We start from the raw sequence: 21,569 nt of genomic DNA on the forward strand, positions 1-21,569 counted from the left end.
TGATTGTCACTTCAACCATGTGAATATATGCTTGGCTACATTATAGAAAACATTTGCCATAAAGATACACTATAAAGCAATCCTATTTACAGAATATTTTAAGTTTGGTAATAACTTGTTCATAAGGATATTCTCTTTCATGAGTTTTTAAAAATGTTCTGCTGTTAATGTTTTTCCTGGAAAATACGCATATAAAATAATAAGACCCAAGAAAATGCTGCCACAAAGAATGGCTTACTAATTCAGCTGACATTGAATAATAACATGAAAATATGGAGATGCATTGAATTGAAGGCGTCCTAACAGGATAGTCAACTCAAAAAGAAAACCATTTGCCAACTCCCATTTAGAGCCTTCAATACAATTCTACTCATAGAACTGGAAAGCAGAGACTATCTTATAGGAAACCTTGACTGGAGCAGTTGGAGCAGCCCAAGTGATTCAGACAAGAGTTGGAACTTGCAAAGTATCTACAGTGATAAGGTTATTTAAGAGCTGTCATTAAGAGAATAAAGCAGCAATCTTAAGGCTGTTTTAGCCTATAAGAAACCAGTAGTACCACCTTCCTTACCCCATTCCCTGTTTCATTCTTGGATTTTGCAGAGAATGTTGGACTGCTCCACAGTTCTCTTATATGTAAAATTCTTGTACTATCAACATTACTAAAAGCTGTTTTGCCAAAATCTGAAAACAGTGCATATGGTTGTGTGTTACAAGTTCCGCTTTGGAGCACACATTTGATGGCATCCACCGTTCCTCTTTACTATTGGTAAATTCATCTTTGTAAAACTATAACTGACAGTGAACAAATCAACTGAAATTTTCCACTACTCTCAGACCATTATCATAAATATATTTCAAGTAAAATTATATATTTTATAAAAAGCATTAATAATGAGACTGGCTTAGGAAGAAAGCAGACATGAGATTAGGGAAGGATTATTTGGTAAAAGTAGGATAGGATAGGATAGGATAGGATAGGATAGGATAGGATAGGATAGGATAGGATAGGGCAGGGCAGGGCAGGGCAGGGCAGGACAGGACAGGACAGGATAGGGTAGGATAGGATAGGATAGGATAGGATAGGATTCTTTATTAGCCAAGTGTGATTATACACACAATGAATTTGTCTCCGGTGCATAAGATCTCAGTGCACATACAACAATAGTGATAGAAATTTATGATAGTCATTGTAAAAATACATTCATCATAAAACATTAAATACAACACTTCATGATAGTCATAGATAGTTTGTGATATTTTCATTATATCATTTGTATGTCACTCTCCTAATCTGATGGATGCCCAGATTTTTCACGTTAATAATTTTTCTTTCATGATTGTAATGTTAACTGTCTGCTCTTGATGCCAAGATCAGTATAAAGCATTAGACTCATATGTTAAGACTAGGTTATACAGAAGTAACCCTGTAAATTATTTGGTTCCATGGTTACAGTAGATGAAGAATACATCTTTGAATGAAGAGTGTATTATTATAAGATATCGGCCTACCTGTTTCTGTATTTCACTATAATCTTGTAATTTTTTTCTCATACAGTTTTTCCCACTACAAACATGTTTCTTCTAAAGAATCATTTTTGATTGAAGGAAAGTGAGTTTTTGGATGGGGTGAGACACATAATAGAAAATTAGGAGAATTTTGTTCCAACCATAACATTTCTACTCAACTGGCGTAATCTGAATCTAACACACTAATCTACCACTACCTCTTCTTAGTAGTCAATCTATTTGCTAGTTAGGTATACTCGTATTGGTCTATGCCATGTTGCATTCCAGTGCATGAGCCCAGCTCACATGCCCTATTTATCAAATCATATTCACATTTCAGTTTTGTTGGTCAGATTGGAAATAAATTACAAATGCATTATGGAAGGGATTGTTATGCTTTCATGAGGAATAATTTCAAATAAATATTCCCCATAGTAATAATGGGTCATGAGGAGCCCAAAATCTTGGCTCCCTTGAGTGCTTTTAGCATTTGGATGAACATCTTTTGCAAACACTGGAGTCAGCTAAAGACTGGGAATGAAAATATTGTTCTATATTATATTTCGTTGGAGAGAAGCAAAATAGAGCGCCAGAATTCATAAAGGTAAGGGCAAAAGGCCAACTTTCTCAAATTTACCTTCAGCTTTTCATTTCTGAAATGAAACTCTATGCCTTGTTTTTAATATTGTAAGAGGCATCCTAATGCAAAAAAATGATATCTTCAGCAAAGTAGTTATCTGCTCTCCCCATCTATTGACCAGCTCCAATCCTTCTGAGGGACATCAAAATGCTGAGCAGACACCTGTCATATAAAATAAATTGCATTTATGTTTTGTCGAAATTACTGGGAAAAGCAAAAGCACCAGTCTGCTGCCTTACCGCCCTTTGACAGAACTTGGCTATGTCAGTCACTGATGATTGATACCAAACTCCTGTTTGTCAGATTGCCCTCTGACAAACAATTTTCTGACAGATTTCCTCCTGAATTTTCAAATCTCTCCTCTCCACTTCTCAGTAAATTCAGAAAAAAAGCCTTTTTATGTTACACTGGAAATGAACTCAGACTCCATTCCACCTCCTAAGGATGATGACCCTCCAGTCTAGTTTAATAAAGAACACATCATTTGGTTGTTTTCTGGCAGATATTTTCATTACCAGGCTAGATAATACCATCAGTGCCCAAGATAGTGGATTTTGACATCACAAGGGGAATAACCAAGCTCAGGAAACAGCAGAACCTAACAGTTCAATCTTGTTGATATTCACTATATTCCCTACTATTGGAAAAAGAACAATTCAATGAGGAATTGCAGTGGTACAGTGTGTGTTTGTGTGTATGTGTGCGTGCGTGTGGGATGCCTCAGGATTCTACTCTTTTTCCATTCCTTTTCAACATCTACCTGAAACTTCTGGGTGAGGTTATCTAGTAGTTTGGGGTTCGGTATCATCAAGAGGCTGATGATAATAACTATATCTTCCAACTACAGACCATCCAAGTGAAACTGTCAAGGTTCTGTCATAGTACCTGAAAGCTGTCCTGTTTTGATGGGGAGGAACTGTCTCTAACTCAATCCTAGCAAGGCTGAGTAGCTGTGCGTGTTTGGCCAACCACATCTGGGGACACTGCATCTTTGAGCTTAGATGCATAGCACTTCTCCTTTCAAGACTGGTATGCAATCTGGGGGTCTTCCTGGATTGCAACTCCTGCTTGAAGACTAGATATCAGATGTGGCCAGAAAGGCCCTTTATCCTCCTTGTAAACTACCCAGAATCACTTTTGTGAGATGGACAGCTATGTAAATTTGCTAAATAAATAAGCAAAAAATACATTTATATGATTACATATAAGGCAGCATGTGAAAATGTCGTGTCTTCTCGTTTATTTATCCATTTTGGAACCATTTTATCAGAATGACCTCTGTGGCCATCTGACCTGTTTGCTATTATGAATTAGAGTATAGTGAATGTAATAATATTATATAAGAGTCACTATTGAATTGCACAGCCTTGAAAATCTAAATTATGAAAAAATACAAAATACAACACTATATTACTGTTCACAATATAACTGTAGGACAGTTATGGACAGTTCCAATAATAATTTCCAAACAGTATGCATATTTCTTACTATGACAGAATTTTATTCTGTCAGATATTTCACTTGAGAGTTACCAGTCAATTTAAGCAAGTAATAGAATTATATTTATTGCCAAAATCATGTCTTTTTTTAAAAAGAGCATTGTTGTAAGTATTTGTGTATGACTGGTTTAAAATTCTAAAGATTTACCACTTGGATTTCCTGTGACTTAAAACACTATCCTGCTGTTAACTATGCACAATTTTATAGTACTTGCAGCTGTTACAATTAAATGCTTAAAGTAATGAGTCACTGTAACATTGTACAATAGACACATGGCCACAGACACATACCAACCAATATTCATGGATGGGTGGATGGAAGGGGGGCTTTACTTGGTATTTGCAAAAAAAAAAAAATTCCCCTCTTTGTAATATACAGTGGGTGTATGCTTGTGTGTGTAGGTATGTAGAGCCCCAATTCCAAAGCTTTTCTTTTGTTTCAGCCACTGAAGCAGCAATTAACTATTCAAAAGATGGCTAAATAAAATTATGGATTTTTTTTACAAGCTCATCTGTATGTAGTTTCATTACTGTTCATTCAATGTTCTTATACTACCCAGCTTAGTATATGTTGGCTTACCCATGCAGGGTTATAGGTGCAAACCAGGAGTGGGTTTCACTTACCTTTGCTACAAGTTCGTTCGTGCATGCGCAGATTGTATTTGATGCCATCGAGCAGGTGGGCAGAGCCTCCCACCACTGCTGCTACCGGTTCGCCCAAACCGGGATGAACCGGTAGCAACCCACTACTGGTGCAAAAATATACAGTGTGGTCACTAGTTATTTAAAAATCTGAAAAAGCAGTTAATAATTGCTGTCATTGTCTTTGAAACAGGATTTTTTTTCTTAAAGAGTCTCTTAATCCTCATGTAGTGTGCCCTTTCCAGAGTCTATTCTCCATTTTCCTCAACACGTAAAAACAATGTAAGAATTTTTGTTGTTGTTAGGTACCAGATTTTTGATAATAAACCATCTGAAAGTTAAATTTCTTGGTATTAGTGGTATCAAAATAATAGCATGACTGACAAATATTCCCACTAGCAAAAATACTGAAGAATCCCAGGTAACTTTAATTGGGTAGCACCTTTCAGACTATTTTTTTAAATTGTAATTTACAGCTCATATTTACAGCTCAAGCCAGAGAGCCAATTTGGTTTTGTGGCTAAGGTACCAGTCTACCTAAAAGGAGTCTGTGAGTTCTTATCCTGCCTTAGGCATGAAAACTGGTCTGTCAATTTCTGTCACAACCATGGATCAACATTCAGCTGCTCTGGGGGAAAAAGGACCCTATACTTGCAGAAAAATGCTAGGAAGAAAAAAAAATACAGTTTAGTCCATTCAAACACATAATTAATAAACTGCCTGCCATACCAGGCAATGACATTACATTTTCTCAATGCTGGGTGGCAGGTACACATTGCATATAAATAATCATCCAACTTGAAGCAGTTTCTCACAAGCAGCAACAATAGGCCAGTGATGCTGATATGGGAACAAAACCCATATCAATTTTAAACTTTTAATGGTAATTTTATTGGGTATTTTTATGGTCAATCGACGGTTTTAATAGAAGTTTGATAAATAAATAAATAAATAAATAAATAAATAAATAAATAAATAAATAAAACCCTGCAACAAATCAGGATGTCTTCTTTGCCTATGTTTACCCCAACATCGTCATCAGGCCCTATAATTTTGTAACATTAATAGCACCTTTACAAGTTCTCCTTCCAATGTGACAAATGTCATCATTTGCAAACACTGCTCCTCTGGATTCTACATGTAACAAAGAAGTCAGACTTTGTGCAAAAGAATAAATGGACATAATTTTAACATTAAAACTCAAAATAAGGACAAAGTAATAGCAGAGCGTTTAACCTCCTTGGATGCTCTTTGGATCTTACAGTAGCAGAACAGAACCAGCTATAGCTCATTTAAACTGTTGAACTTACATATATCAAAAGGATTCAGCCAAACTCAGAAGACCTTAATAAACACAATGTATTTAACACAGTACAATTGCTATTTAGCATGATATTCAAAATGTGTCTCACATGTAACCTGTATTTACTTAACCCCTGTCATTGCCCACTGTCTCCCATCTCATCCCAAATTATACCTTACATCAGTCTAGCTTCTCTATCAATCTGATGAACTGAGCTACAGCTCCCAAAAGCCGTATGCTTTTAAAAAACAAAGTTGAAAAAATGCTACCAGGCTTTTGATTTTTGACTATCGTAAATCAAAACAACTCTCTTCCAATAATTCATACTAATTTTATACAAGCCTTTTTGCACAGAAGTATTGAACTTAATATATAAAATTTTACATCTGTCCTTAAGATCACAAATAAATTTACATACATTCCTGAAATATTTTTCCTTAAACCACTTGTTCTAGTGTGCCTTTTGTTGTTGTTGTTGTTCATTTACTTGGGGGTGGGGTGAAGGTTGCCTTTGAGTCAGTCTTGAATCCTGACTGCCTAGCTAACTCCCTAGTGTTTTCTTGGCAAGGTTTTTCAGAAGTGGTTTGCCATTGCCTCCTTCCTACCCAGCTAAGATGAAACTGGAACTCATAGTCTCCCAGTTTCTGATGCCTCAACCATTATACCTGTGATGGCAAACCTATGGCATGCGTGCCCGAAATGGCACGTGGAGCCATATTGCCTGGCACGTGCAATGTCTCCCGTTCCTCTTCCAGGTTTCTGTCGTGCATGCACACGTGATGATCGGCTGGCTTTTGTGCTTGCATCAGCACCAGAAGAGCTGGTCTTCCATTTTCTGGCGTGAGCATGTGCTCTGGCCAGCTGATCAGTGCCTGTGCATGCATGGCAGTAACCTGAAGATTTGCCAGCCGGCACGCATGCATGCGTCAGAAACCGGAAGTATATTCTTAGGCATTGCACGCCCCTGGCCAACTCCTATTCCTGGTTTGGCCCATACAAGCCCACATGCCTGAAGTGCTCCCTTTCTGGCACTTGGTGCCGAAAAGGTTCGCCATCACAGCACAATACTATACTGGCTCTCTTTTTTTGTTCTCTATTATACTGACTTTAATTTCAGTTCTTTGTCAATACAGTGTTTCTTTCAATATTTTAAAATATATTTTGTCTTTTTATTTTTGGTCTTCTTTTCTTATGCGACTAAATTTTTTTTTACTTCTAAATAAAGAGGACTGTTCAGGAACAGAAGAAATCTAGAAATCAAGTCCTCTATGTATGCGATGCATCAAAAAAATACATATCTAAAGGCTCATGCTGCTTTATTTATTTATTAGATTTTTATTTATTAGATTTGGACTCCAAATGGATGACCAAATGGATGACCATTACCTTCCATTATATCAAATCAATACAAAATACAAATACAAATACAATACAAAACTCTTGTATCTTGTAAACTCTTACATCTTGTAAATTGTCAATAAATTGAGGTCTGGATGAGAATTTTTCTCTTTGAAGTATTTTCATTTTGAAGATTGTTGCTATAGGTTTTTTATTCCTGTCCATGGGAATTTTAAAAATTGTATTCTGTTTGCACTCTGAAATCACATGGTCCCAACTCCAATACTCTCACCTTGGCAATTTAGTATCCTGGAACATGGAAGAACAACTATGTATGGATTGTACCATTACACTTAAGAAAAGAAGACAAAAAAGTAAGAAAGAAAACACTGAAATATCTATCTTTACAGCATCTGCCTGTAGAATTGTTTTCCCTTGTTAGTTAAAGTAGACACTGTTGTCACAATAATTCTTATTTTGTCACTTCCTTCCTATTTTTAACACATATGATATTAAAAATCTGTAAAAATAGCATCATTTTCTTTGAGACTTCTGTGGCCATCTTATGTGACTTGTGAATCATCAGCACTTGTCAACTTGTTCACTTCAACTGGAGTCATCGATTCAATTAATGTGACAACTTAAATATACACTCTTGAAATCCTAAATGCCACTGTATAATTTTGGGAAAGAGAGGTTTAGCTGAACATTAATACATACATTTTATTAGCCTAAGTCTCTAAATTTGACATTTATTACTATTGTTTATTTATATTAATATCTACTTTGAGGGTTCAGTATATGGATCATAACTCTGTGAAGGAGGGGGAGAGCTAGAATTGTTTTCCTAGTTATGAAAAAGTGCCTTTCACAAATATCCCATTAACTCCGTACTGTTAGCGCTCTTCTGTGTTTCTTAGGAAGTTTTTTTCTTTCTTACCTGGACATGTAAAAGACCAAAGAGAGACCTCTCTCATATATCAGCAGATATTCAATCAGTGAAGAATAATTTTATATCCACTGGGAATTCTATACAGCATCAGGCTAGAGAAAACATTTGACCTGAATTTATTTATAGGAACAATTATGTGCAAAACAAGATATGAAATATTATTGCCTTATATGAATACCATATGTGAACATTTCACACAGTATTCTATATGGCTGAACAAATTACTTTTTCTACTGGACTATGGTTACAATAGTTTGTTTTCTGAAGACTGGTTTGTTTGACATGGTTTTGTTTTTACAGCATTCCAAACACCTACATTTTAAAAAGTGTAAAATGTCAACATGTCAGAAATGTTAGCAGAACATTTTCCTTTGGTTCTTCAGCTACTGTGAAACACAGCTATAATATTCCAACTGTAAGACAGCAGTAATTATTCCATTGCAAATTGATGCCTATTATTTGTTGAGCAATCTAGTGAAGCTCTAGGTAAGCTGACATCAATTCTCCATACGTGTTAGATATAAGCCTGCTAGCTGGAGGTGCTGGTGACTAAATTCTAGTTCATTTGAAGGGCCTCAGATGATGGTTCCACCAATTCTTTATTGCAAGCAAATGGTAGTTCTTCAAGTATTCCAGTGTACCATTCTTACTACTTTCTCATGACATTAGTTTTGGTCAGTCTGTGCAATCTTCTTGCAGCAGCTAACTGGGTGGTGCACTGTTTCTTCAGGTTCTTTGCAGAGGCATAATTTGCTATTATATTGCTGTTTTCTTAATTCTGGCTTTATATGCCTTTGTTTGTAAGACTTGGTCCTGTGCAGCCAGTATTAGTCCTTTCTCTTCTTTCTTCAAGTTTCTTTCCCTTAGCCTTGCCAGGCCTTGTTGTTATCTGCTTTGCATGCTATTTTTTAAAAAATATATCAAACATGTAATACTTTGCTTTGCCATGTCTCTTTTCATTTGGTCTTTCTTGTAAGCCGGTTTGGTCTCTCCAGTACCCAATCAGCTTTCCAGGTTTCATCTTACTCATCGTCCCAGATATTTTTCCTGTGTCCTTTTTTTCTTGTTCAACTGTCGGGTGTACATGCAACATTCCATGGCCACCTATTTTCCTTGGTAAGTACAGTCTACCAATATACCTGTATGAATGAAGGGCATGATTGATTGTCATTATTTTCCTATCCTATTACTCTACTTGGCTCCAATCCATTATTCCAGCCATATATATATATTCACTGGAATTGCTCAGGTGTTATTTGCCTGGATTTTATTTCCACCATTGACTTTAAGATCTTCTTCATTCTTACGATGTGTTCACTTCTAACTTTCTTCTTGACTTCAGTGTGCTTGATGTTATTAGTTTGAAGAATGCTCAGGTATTTGTAGTGATCGTCTTCATTCAGATTCTTGATGTTGTTTACATAGGGCACGTTGATTCCTTCATTATTTTTCCTCTGTCAATTATGGGAGTGGCACGTATGTTCAGTCCAAACCCACCTGTAGTATCCTGGCTGCATATACAGACAGTGTAGAGCAGCGATTCTATTTCAGATTCCCCCCCCCATACAACCTCAGATCATCCATATAGAAAAAGTGAGATAATCTGGCAGATGTTTTTGATATTTGATAGTCATGGGCTAACACATTCAGCATTGTTGACAGAGGAATCAGTGCAATAACAAATAGTAGTGATTATTATTATTTCAATATATATGGCCACCTATCTGATCTAAACAATTTTGGATACTCACAATAAGTAAAAGCAATCCCTTACTTCAGAATAGAGTTTGGATGACTGGCTGGAGATGCCCTTCTCAATAAGTTGAGAGACTCCATTTGGAGCTCCCATATTCTTCACTTTCCAACCTAAATAACATGGTAAGAATGTCATCAGCCCCTCTTCTCAGCTATATGTTGGGGATGAGCTATATCATCATTACATCTCTTATTCCACAGAGCTGCTATGAAACACAATGCCAAATCTTGAGGCAAACTACACTGAGATTCCTTAACAGAGAATAGCTGAATCACCAGAGGCATTGTTCATCAGTATTTGGATTTGAGGCAAGGTAGACACCTGTCACAAATCTTAACTTGGATGAACCTTGGTTAGCAAGGTTTTAAAAATAGCATATAGTTTTGTTGAAAATTAATCCACTTAATAAGTAGTTACAAAAAGATGAGAGAGAGAGAGAGAAACCTGGTACTTTAAGAAATAAAAAAATGATTACTGCTATATGAAATTTCAGAAACACCGGCCATCTTCATATATTTAGGCCAGGAGCAATTAGGAATTTTAAGAACATCTGGTGGATGCGCTTAAAAGAAAGCTGCCATGGGAGACTTTACTATTAACAGAATGACTGCTCAGTGGCATGGCCAATCACAAACTACTCATTTGACATGAGGCACTGTAGATACTCTCTCTTGTATTAATGGGACCTCTAAGGGGCCCCAAGGCATTTCTGTAAATAACTATGCTAAAGCTGGTGTCTTGCTTGGCAGCATGCCAGCTCTCTATTTAATTTCTTTTTATTTAAAAGTTGGCCTACCAAATCTGTGCTGCAAAAATCCACATGATCATGCTGTGACAGGGGAAAAAAAGAATTTTCTGTATCCGTTTGGTGCCATTTCATAGTGATCTGAATTTCTGCAGTACAGATTATGAAAGAAAATGAAAATATATTTTAAAATTATACTTACTAAATATTTTTATTTTTCAAAAAATCCCCAATCTTTAAACTTAAACCTTTAAAGTAAAAGTGCAAACTAAATATATAAGAATATAAGATATTCTTAAATATAAGAAGGAACTGAAATAAAATCTTATATTTTATACTTATCAGTCATTGGTTTACCAATGAATTCACTACTATAATATGAACAAGGCATGAAATTATTGTAAAGTATTACAGAATCTCTGCCATAATAATACATATTGCTGCAACCTTTGATAGTTAGAAAGTATGAAATGCCTCTCATTTCACACAACCATTCTCTGGATGTGTGGAATAATATCACTTTTCCAATTAGTGAAAAATAGTATACCGTATATACTCGAATATAAGCCGATCCGAGTATAAGCCGAGGTCCCCAATTTTACCCCAAAAAACTGGGGTAAACTGGGGACTCGAGTATAAGCCGAGGGTGGGAAATGAGGCAGCTACCGGTCGGGGAAACCCTCCCTCCCTCAGCCGAGAAGGCTGGCGGCTCCCCCGCCCCGCCCTCTCACTGCACCGGCAGGGCTTCCCCGCGCTAATGCAAAAGCCCGCCAAGTTTGCGCCATCCGGTATAATGTGAAAAAAAGAAGAAAAAAAAAAACTCGAGTATAAGCCGTATATACTCGAGTATAAGCCGAGGGGACGTTTTTCAGCACAAAAAACGTGCTGAAAAACTCGGCTTATACTCGAGTATATACGGTATTAGCATATTTATGGGAAAATCTTTAAACGTTAAAGTCATACTGTAATTTTGAATTATGTACCAAAGCTGTGGAATTTGCCTGTTTATCAGGAACTGTGGATAGGTATTGTGGAATTTGACTGTTTACCAAGTATTGAATTGTATAGTGTCTCTATACAATTAGAGTGTCTCTATACACACACACACAAATACACATGTGGCTCTGATTCATCATTCAGGACTACTAATAGCCTTCAGAGCTATAAAGATTATTTATCCTTGGAGTAAAGGAAAAGAACATGGTAAATTAAAGTTTTAAAATCAAAATCCTCTATACTTGAAGGCCATTAACAACTAGACTTCAGTTGTTTTCCATAATTAATTCAGATTTAGATTCAAGAAGGCAAAAGAACATCAGGGAAAAAAACATTAATCTAAAGCGAGGTATACAACACAGAAAAAACCCTAGCAATGAATTTCACAGATCTTATTCATTCAGTTCAAGAGGTTGTTTTTTTTAAAAAAGCTGATTTTCAGTATTACTTAGAAAATAACATAGGCAGCATAAAGAAAGGAATTCTCCCTCACCTCTATTTCTGGATTGTTATATTTCTCCCTTTTGGTTAGGCTCATTAAAATGCACAAGCTAGAAAAATAAAAACATTTCCACCTGCAGCAAAATAACTTTCTTTCAACACTTGACATTCAGATGCTAGTTGACAAAAATACTGCAGGAAATAACCAATTGTTCAGCAGAAAGCAGAGATATAGTCATTTTAAGTAGCTCTTCTGTTTCCAGTAATGATTCTGAAATCATCATGCTCATTCAGCTGCCCAACACATCTATTCTAAAACTTATGTCCTCCTATGAAGAGAAGCATCCCTTCTCTTTAGGCCTTGAGGTGCTACCTAAAGCCTCAAAAAGATTCTTCCCTCCAGCTGAAGGCTCAGTTGAGGTGTCTTTCAATGGATTGTACTTTCTACTCAGTTGGTGTTCCAAAGGCTCGATGCAGGCAAGCTGTGCTAAAGGGCTTCAGCTGAAGCAAAGCAGCTAGACATGATGGAATTACATGCTTCAATGAGTTAATTATAAGCATCAAGATTGATGCCTTTTTCAAGTCAAAATGTTGCCACAAATTGTATTACTCCTTCAAGAGAAATGAAAGTAGTTCTGCTGCTTCATAAGGCTTCAGTTTTCTGCTTCACCCTACCCCAAAATTATTTGAATCAAGGCTTGCTGAACATCCCATAATGGATTGGTTGGTACATAATGGCTTCCAAAATTACTGGATACAATCACCAGAATATATGGCATAAAATTGCAAAATAAAATGTCACAGAAAAGGGGAATCATTGAATAAATAGGGAATTTTAATATTAATTGCATTGACTTAAATTATTTTAAATTATTTTTATTTTTATTTTTTTATTTTTTATTTTTATTTGCATTTATATCCCGCCCTTCTCCGAAGATTCAGGGCGGCTTACACTATTAAATATAAATCACAACAGATTAAATTTAGCTTTCACCTTAACTTTACTTTCTATCTCAAAAATGCCCCAGTGCATTTATAAATATATTAGAAGTTGTTCTCCATACAAATACTTGGCACTGTCATCCAGAATCTTTTCTGCATATTTCATAGCATTTAGAAATAATTATAAGTCTTTTATTGTAATGAAAGCTGACTACTTTTTGGTTCTGATGTAATTAATTGTCACTTCAGATAAATCCTTAACAAAAATATGCCAATAAATATTTATGTCATGCTTGCCATCTGCTTTCTTTGGTACCATATGTTAAGAATTAGCAGGACACTTGTTGTTTATATCTGAAATCATTCTGGTTACACTGAGATTTTTGACCCAAGGTAGCACAGGAAATAGTGTATTAAACTCTCCATGGGATTCCGTTTCAAAAATATCATAGAGATATCATGTTGATTGTAAAAATAATGCTATAGATCCACACTGAAGTACCCAGCAATCAAATGGCCTGCTGGATAACACTACTTTATTTAATATCTAGTTATTATAGTATCCCCCAAAACTGGACAATCACTAAAATAAAGTTATTTTTATTTTTAGTGATACTTATATGGGTTTGAGGTTTTTTGTTACTATGGAGATTTTTTTAAGTGTCAAAATATTTTCTGAGGATAGATTGATACATCAGGTAGGATTTTACAGTTTCTAGAAAAAAATCCATTACGTAGATTCAATGAACTTATTCAGAATGGTCTATGTAAGATACTACCTCTTTCTAAAGATGCTATTTTAGCTGCTGCAAAGGCATGTTCTTTAACAAGCAAAATGACACCATACATATGGGCAGCAGAAGTCAACTCTTTTTGTCCTCATAATCTTATTAAAACTGAGTAATGATTTATCTATAAGCAGGAACCACACTTAAAAGTGAGCAAGATAAAGAGAAAATAGATAGTCTTTTGGCTGCAAAGTGATTGGGGTGAAAGAACAATCTATATTTCTTGCATAAATAAACTTGGAATTTATTTTTAATGGTGTACAATATATAAAATAAAAAATTGACCATAAACAGGATCAGTTTAGACCAATTATCATTTTTCACCCCAAACTCGCACACAGGGTTGTTGTGACAGCACAATAAGGAAAGAAAACCTAGTGTATTATCTTGAGCCCCCAGAAGAAAAATATCAAGAATAAATAAAATAAGGAAATTATATACTCCTTCCATAAGAACATACATTTGTGCTATGCACTATAGCATAAGATTGGAAAAATCAAATAGGGAAGTTTTACATAAGTTAATTATCCTGACTTCCCCTTTTAGGCAGCAAATAATTAACAGACAGCCATAAAGCAGATGGACCAGTACTGTGATCAAATGGCAGCAATGGACATGTGCAAAGCTGAAGCAGAGAACATTTATCTTGGAAGTAATCCTTATTATTAACTATCATTAGGACCAAATGAATCTAATCATTTAAAGCAAAGCATTAGCCTTCTGTTTGTAAAACATGAATCCCTGAAAAACTATCCTCAAGAAATAGCCATGGCTTTCTTATTGCTATAGCATTAACCTTCTGAAACTATCTTTTCTTTTTCCTTGGTGAAATGTAATTAAGGTGTTTCGAAATTGAGCACTAAGCAGCAGATTAATACTAAAAATATACCTTTACTAATAATAACTTTTGGCTTCAGACGGAGGAAGAGGATATAGCCGAAATATACAAAGTTACATTTTTTAAAATCTTGAATGGCTAGAAATGATAGGAACTCTGTGATTCTGAGTTATTGTATGAACAGAATTAATAAATGTAATATTTCAGTTAAGATTCATACTTTATTCCATAATTAAAATAGACTGCAAAAAGCATTTATCAATTTGCTTAGCAATCTTCTAAACCAAAAGTCCTCTTCCCATCTGATCTTCTTTTTTGTCTCTATACTTTGTATTTTAAGAGGCCTCTTTAAGGGATGCGATGGCTCATTGGCTAAGATGCTTAGCTTGTCGATCAAAAGGTCGGCAGTTCAGCGGTTTGAATCCCTAGTGCCACATCTCCCATTACTTGTCCGAGCTTCTGCCAACCTAGCAGTTCGAAAGCACGTAAAAAATGCAAGTAGAAAAATAGGGACCACCTTTGACAGGAATGTAATAGTGTTCCTTACGCCTTTGGCGTTTAGTCATGCTGGCCATATGACCACAGAGACATCTTTAGACAGCGCTGGCTCTTCGGCTTTGAAACGGAGATGAGCACTGCCCCCTAGAGTTGGGAATGACTAGCACATATGTGTGAGGGGAACCTTTACCTTTACCTTTTACCTTATTTCTCTTGGAAATCAGTTCCATCTATTATTAAATATGAGTCACACTTGTTATGCATATCTTCATAGTATCAGCTAAAGACCTTTTCTTGGAATTTTGGTTAGCTCTATATTTCTGATTCTTTATTTTCCTGTCCCCGTCCCAATAGAAACCACACCTCATTTCTATGAACATAAATTAAAATATTAAATGAAATATAGTAATTGTTTCTCCTATCTTCTTTGGCATGCATAGTTTCCTTCCCTTCCCCAAATCCCATTTTATTCCTCTCTTAAGAGGGAAAAACAAATAAAGAACTGTCAGATCAAGGAGACAATTCCAACAACAACAAAAACCCATAATTATATGATAGAATAACTTACTTTCAGTTCAGTTCTGTAATAATTGGATTTTGTCATTAGGCATTACTTTTCCTTAACTGATTTATATGCAATTTCATTGTGACAAATGCTCTTTCACAGCTAGGACTGTACATATTATCTTCTACAAAGGACTTACAGAGGTGTAATTCTTGTCCATCTTGTCCTCCATGATGCCAATTCGACATGGTGTCTTCTGATTCTGGAGCCAGTAGTCTGTTGATTCTAGCAAACTGTTACTGCAAAGTACCTGTTGAAACAGAAACAATTCATAGTCCTTCACAAATGAAATCATGAGCCTAACTACAACATTTCTCAGAATAATAACATTGGAAGAGTCTTCTAGTTCAACCCTTTGCTCAAGTAGGAAACCTTATGTCATTCTGGATAAATGGCTGTTCAATCTCTTCTTAAAGACCTTCAGTAATGGAAAGTTACAATTTCTGGAGGCAAGCTATTCCACTAATTTTTCTTGCTATCAGGAAAATTTTCCTTATTTCTAGGTTGCATTGGTTAACTACAGGAGGTCATCCATGTCATTTAAAGATGCTACAATAAATCAACTGCAGTAAATTTTTAAAAAATCAGTTAAACAATTATTTAGTACAGGAGAGGTCAATAGGTAGTATGCACATGTGTTGTGGCTATTTTATCTACAGTTTACATCAGGGGTGTCAAACTTGCAACCCACAGGCCGGATATGCCATGTGCTGGCCACACCCAACCCAGTTCCGTTAATAGGGAAAATTTTGTGAAATGTCATGTGACAGCAACATGACAGGGTGAGTTTGACCCCCATGGTTTATATCTATGCAGGGAAATTAAATATAGTTTATTCTATTATGCTAGAATCATTCTCATTTCATACTGTAATCTGGAGTTAAAATTTAATTACTCATTTCAATGTAAATGCAATAGAAAGCCCTAAGTAATCCAAGTATAAACTATAAAACTAAAGGGCCTAATAATTAATTTATGGCTTAATAAAATCATTATCAATTATCTAGCCTGGATTAGAAATAAAATCTTTTCCCCAACTTCTTTATCACAATCTTGGAGATGCTCCAACTCATCTTTAACCACAGTCAATGAAGAAATTCTTGTTTTCATAAACTCCAAACTTTCTTCATGCTTTGACATTCTTAGTATTGTAGTCTCTGTGCATCTGAAGGGCTGGTGGTTGATGAACGATGCCTTAAAGCAAAACTTTTCTAATTATTGGAATGCCACTAAATAACATTTTAAAAATGCAGCCTGGCATATTGCTTACTTTCTTATGAAAAAGACATTATTGTTTTATATAAAAATGCTTTCGTTGCCTTTTATTGAGAGGCCTTATTTTTCAAAAGCTAATGCTAGTTCGAAATTATAAATAGCCACACTACACCTGTTTGCAAATAAAATCTTGTAATAAAATGTGTTTATGATTCCAAATGATGAGAAGGGAAGAGCCCAGCAGCCCCCATTTCAACAAGATGCAAATTGTCATCACCAAAACTATGCATCATAGAAGTACATTAAAGCCACTAGAAAAAAAGAGAAAAATTCTGATGAAAAACAAACTACAACTGTTCTATAACAATAACTATAAACTGGTGAAAAATGAATATTTATGTAAAGTATGCAGACTAAACTACAAGATGATACTTTTTTCTCCCTTTATGAGTTATGCTAGTTAATGGGCCAGAATGTTTAAAATCACATTTACAGCTCCTACATAAATTCCAAGTAATATGTACAATATCGCAGCTCATAGTACAGTACTATTATTATGTTAATATTATCATTATTAAGGCTATATATAACTGGGCTGCAAAACTTCAGATTATTACTAGATAGCAATAAAAAGACCTTAAACGCTTTAATTGTTTTTCAGAAAAGACAAAGTGATTACTGTTCTAGATTTTCATTGACTATTACGCCATTAGGTTTGTAGGAATAGGGACTTTAAAAAAAACAAAACCCACCATCTAAGGCAGGGCTGTCAAACTGCCAGCCCGCGGACCGGTTGCATCACGCACCGGCCTTGCCCATGCCTGGTTTAGCAAAGGGGGGGGGGAAGTCCTGATACATCATGTGATGCCACCATGACAATGTGATTTGACATCCCTGTTCTAAGGCATTAGGCAGAGGTGCCAGGTCTGGCATAAAGAAATCTGGATGAGCATTAGATGGCAGGAAAGAGATATTGAAATTCTATTCTAGGGTAGGTCTAGTTTATTCAGAAACTCATTGATTTTTTAAAAATGTGGCATTATACTGTCTACCTGCCAAAAAGATGTAGAATGACTAGACATAAATAAAAAAACCCTGTATTTATAACAAAACATTACACTGTGGATTACTCCTCATTGGATTCCAGAGAGCTGTATTACTCCCATTGCATTCCATTCCTCATTTTATTCTGTTTTTTTCCCTCCCAAATATCAGTCTGAGTTCTATGCCAAATAAGCAAAATCTATTGGCTGCTTTCGGGTCTACTTCAAGTGTAAAACTCTGTAAAATTCTTGATGACTCAAGATTAGTTCTAATTTTTCTACTGCTGGGGCATAAATAACATCATCTTGGAGACTCAGGGAACCTATAATATAGAAGAGTGCTTCGTATTTTCAATCAGAAATTGAATAGCATGAGATAAATTGACACGGCCTTCTGAAAATACCAGTTTATTAACTAATGAAATCATGTAGTCAGTGGTAATGCAAAATCTAAAACTGATTTTCAAGAGCAAATTAAATGGATATCTATATTTAGAGACACAGGTATGCATGTATTTGCTGAAATACGTTTTCTAATTTTTATCTAATGTAGAACTTTACCTAACAGCCCAATTTTGTTAACCTAAAAACAATTTCTTCTTCTAAAACAACTTTGTGAGAATTCAGATAATTATATCTGATTCAGTAACTGGAGATACAATCAAGCCTTTGGCTGTACAAGCAGAGGTGGTATTCAGCAGGTTCTGATCAGTTCTGGAGAACCAGTAGCAGAAATTTTGACTAGTTCGGAGAAATAGCACCTCCAGCAGGCCCTGCCCCCATCTATTCTCTGCCTTCCGAGTCCCAGCTGATGGGGAGAAAATGAGGATTTTGCAGTAACTTTTCCCTGGAGTGGGGATGGAATGGTGATTTTACAGTATCCTTCCCCTGCCATGCCCACCAAGCCACGCCCACCAAGCCATGTCACGCCCACACCCACATAACCAGCAGTAAAAAAATTTGAATCCTACCACTGTGTACAAGTAATACTTTCATTGCACCTGGTTCCAGTGGAAACATACAGTACAACAGGAAGTTTTAAAATAAATGATACCTTCCTATTTTGTTCAAACTGATACTTTTTCAGAACTAGCTACTACATTTAATTATGGTTTAAGAACCTAGCTTGCTGCAGCACTCTCAATTTCACTCACAGTTTCTTGGTTTGTAAAAAGCAGGAATTGATATTAATTGAATGCTTCTGAGGATGCTTGTTCAATTTGGTAACTTAAGTAGGATCATAACTTGTCAGCATTTATTTTTATGGTATAAAACACTATTCTCCATATTGATGACCTATAGGCAGTTTCTTTTCCAGTGTTGGCTAGAAATTTTGGGAGTTGAATATAAATATCAGAGTGGAACAGCTCCAGGATCAGTTAAGGAATAGCAGATAATGTTATGCACGATCACTCTGTAATATACTGAAAGGACCATCATTGAATTTTAGGGAAGTCAGACTCTCCATGAATCTATATGTCTTAATTTAGATAAATTAAGTTTCTTTAAAACAAGCGCTCACATAGAAGAAATGAGGAAAACAAAAGTGGTTAGTTATTCATACACGGAAATGAAATGTTGCTATTAACTAGCTGACGGTGTAGTAGGAGAGAGGAAAAAATTAAGCTTCATTATAATGTAATAGCTTCTAGTGAGAATAACAGGATTTATTTCCAAAGATCCTTAGGTAACTTTTCATATTATTAAAATATGCTAATTTTTATCTGACAAATTATCATACAGAATTAAAAAAGAAAAAGAAAATTTCAAGCAGATGAACAGAGACATGGAAATAAATTCATGTGGATTTATTTTAAATCTGCAGGTACAAAACTGAAGCCTACGTAGATTTTCCTTCCCTTTGTATGAAATTTTCAGTGATGCGTATCTTCATAATACATCTGTAACAGTAATTTTAAAAGTATGGTTCATCATATTATACTAATAATTAGGACAACATATCTCATACGTTCAATGTTATGCTGTAAGAATGGAATTATAAAGCAGTCATATTGATGCTGCCTAAGATTATAAAGCTTTAAAATATGTACTAAGAAAAAAAACCCAAAAGTGGGTCAGAATAACAGAATAGAATAACAGATTTGGAAGGTACCTTGGAGGTCTTCTAATCTAACTCCCTGCTCAAAAGTTAAGAAAAAAATTTTTTCTTAACTTTTTATAAACTTCTTTACTATTGGTTTCTTAAATAAAATAGAATGATCTAAAATTATTCCCCGAAGAGGAATGACAGGACTGAAGTTTTTTATCTGAACAGATCAGCTTTTGAAAAGCTTTGAATTGGAAGAATCTTAAATCCTTGAGCCCTTTCTATCATGTCAAACAGCCAAACAGTCACAAGTCTATGGTGTAGGGAGGAAATAAGGTTTCAAAACCACTACTGTATGTCAGTGTAGTATAGTGGTTAGGGTGTTGGACTAGCACCAGGGACGCTGAGGTTCATATCTACTCTTAGTAATTGAAACTTATTGGGCAACTTTGGGTGAATAAATTTGCTGTTTTGTGCATAAATTAGATCCCATGTCTTGAACTTTTGAGGAAAAGTGGACTATAAATCTAACAAACAACAGAATAAGATGTAACAGCAGGAAACACTGCTGTGCAAATTATTAATGAGTTAATTTGAAATGCCAGCTTGTTTAGATGTTATACAAAAGTACTATATCTTGAATATATACCGAAGGTTTGTTCTTGATCACATGACCACATAGGTCCATCATGTTCTGAAAGCTCTCGATAATAAAGTATTTTTCCAAAAAAAACCAAAAACCATTGTGGTAGACCAATTATTTTGCAATACAATAATCCAGATAAAATATCTTTTTTACTCAAACTAGCTTATCATCTAAGAAGCACTGGCTTTCAGTTTTCTTGCTCTCATAATATAATTTTTAATGTGAGAGGAGTTAAAACTCCTCTTTGTTGGTTGGTTGTATTTTAATTTAGTTTACATGTCAAATAAAGTTATATCAGGTTTATTATTTTACTGGGTCCATCCTCTTCATTGTTTTAGCCCTGGCTATCCTGTGATGTAGCTTTTGAACTCTAATCTAATATGTGATGTATTTGGAGACTAATATATGATCCCCAAAATACCCAAGGACACCTTGAACTAAAAAAACTATGTGATTAAAATACCATTTTTTCATCTTCTCAGCAAACCTACAAATAAGTAAATCCTATTCCACATATACAAAGCTGAAACTTCATGATTGTTCAGTGACAATAAAATAAAATAAGATAAATGAATGCCTTAATTCTAACTGAATAGAAATTTCCATATAGTCTAATCTGTCCCTATTATTGCCTATATTGTCAATTGTAAATCAGAGAACTGAAACACTAATAGTGCACAGACTATAAACCACTTCATTCTTTAAGATAGTTATAAGACTAATATAGTTAATGTATAATTGGATACATCCCTATAGAGATTCTCTTCACACATGAGATAACAACTTATTCTTGCCTGATCATCTTAATTGCAGTACTTAATTACAGCTCATCAAAAAGAGATGGCAAAGTACGTGCAAAACAAGATGAGACTTTGGGGGTTCATTCCACATGCATTTTCTAAAATGGAGTCAATGAAATAATATTTGGCATCTCATACGCTATGCATTTTTGTTCATGCCAGGGATAACTGAACAAACATAAAGCAAATTGAAAGCAATGCTTCCGTTATTCTTCTTGTGTCAGCCCACTGCAAACAATAAAGTTTCATTTTTTAAAAAATCAATTATGTTAACATACTGTGTGGGATCAGGAGATGGACTGTGATGGCTTATGAACAGGACTCAGTGATGTTTTCCATATTAACTCATCTTATAATAAGTGTCTT

At 35.2% G+C, this 21,569-nt stretch overlaps 1 protein-coding gene across 1 annotated transcript in view; it reads right to left on the reverse strand.

Annotated features, from left to right (window-relative positions):
- SPHKAP (SPHK1 interactor, AKAP domain containing) overlaps positions 1–21,569 on the reverse strand; it is a 78,187-nt gene that overhangs the window by 21,768 nt on the left and 34,850 nt on the right. Inside the window, exon 3 of the mRNA XM_058189135.1 lies at positions 15,592–15,702. Coding sequence (XP_058045118.1) covers positions 15,592–15,702 — 111 coding nt within the window. The remainder of the gene's footprint in view (positions 1–15,591; positions 15,703–21,569) is intronic.

This window comes from Ahaetulla prasina, chromosome 6 (genome assembly GCF_028640845.1).
Source record: "Ahaetulla prasina isolate Xishuangbanna chromosome 6, ASM2864084v1, whole genome shotgun sequence".
Classification (NCBI taxonomy): domain Eukaryota; kingdom Metazoa; phylum Chordata; class Lepidosauria; order Squamata; family Colubridae; genus Ahaetulla; species Ahaetulla prasina.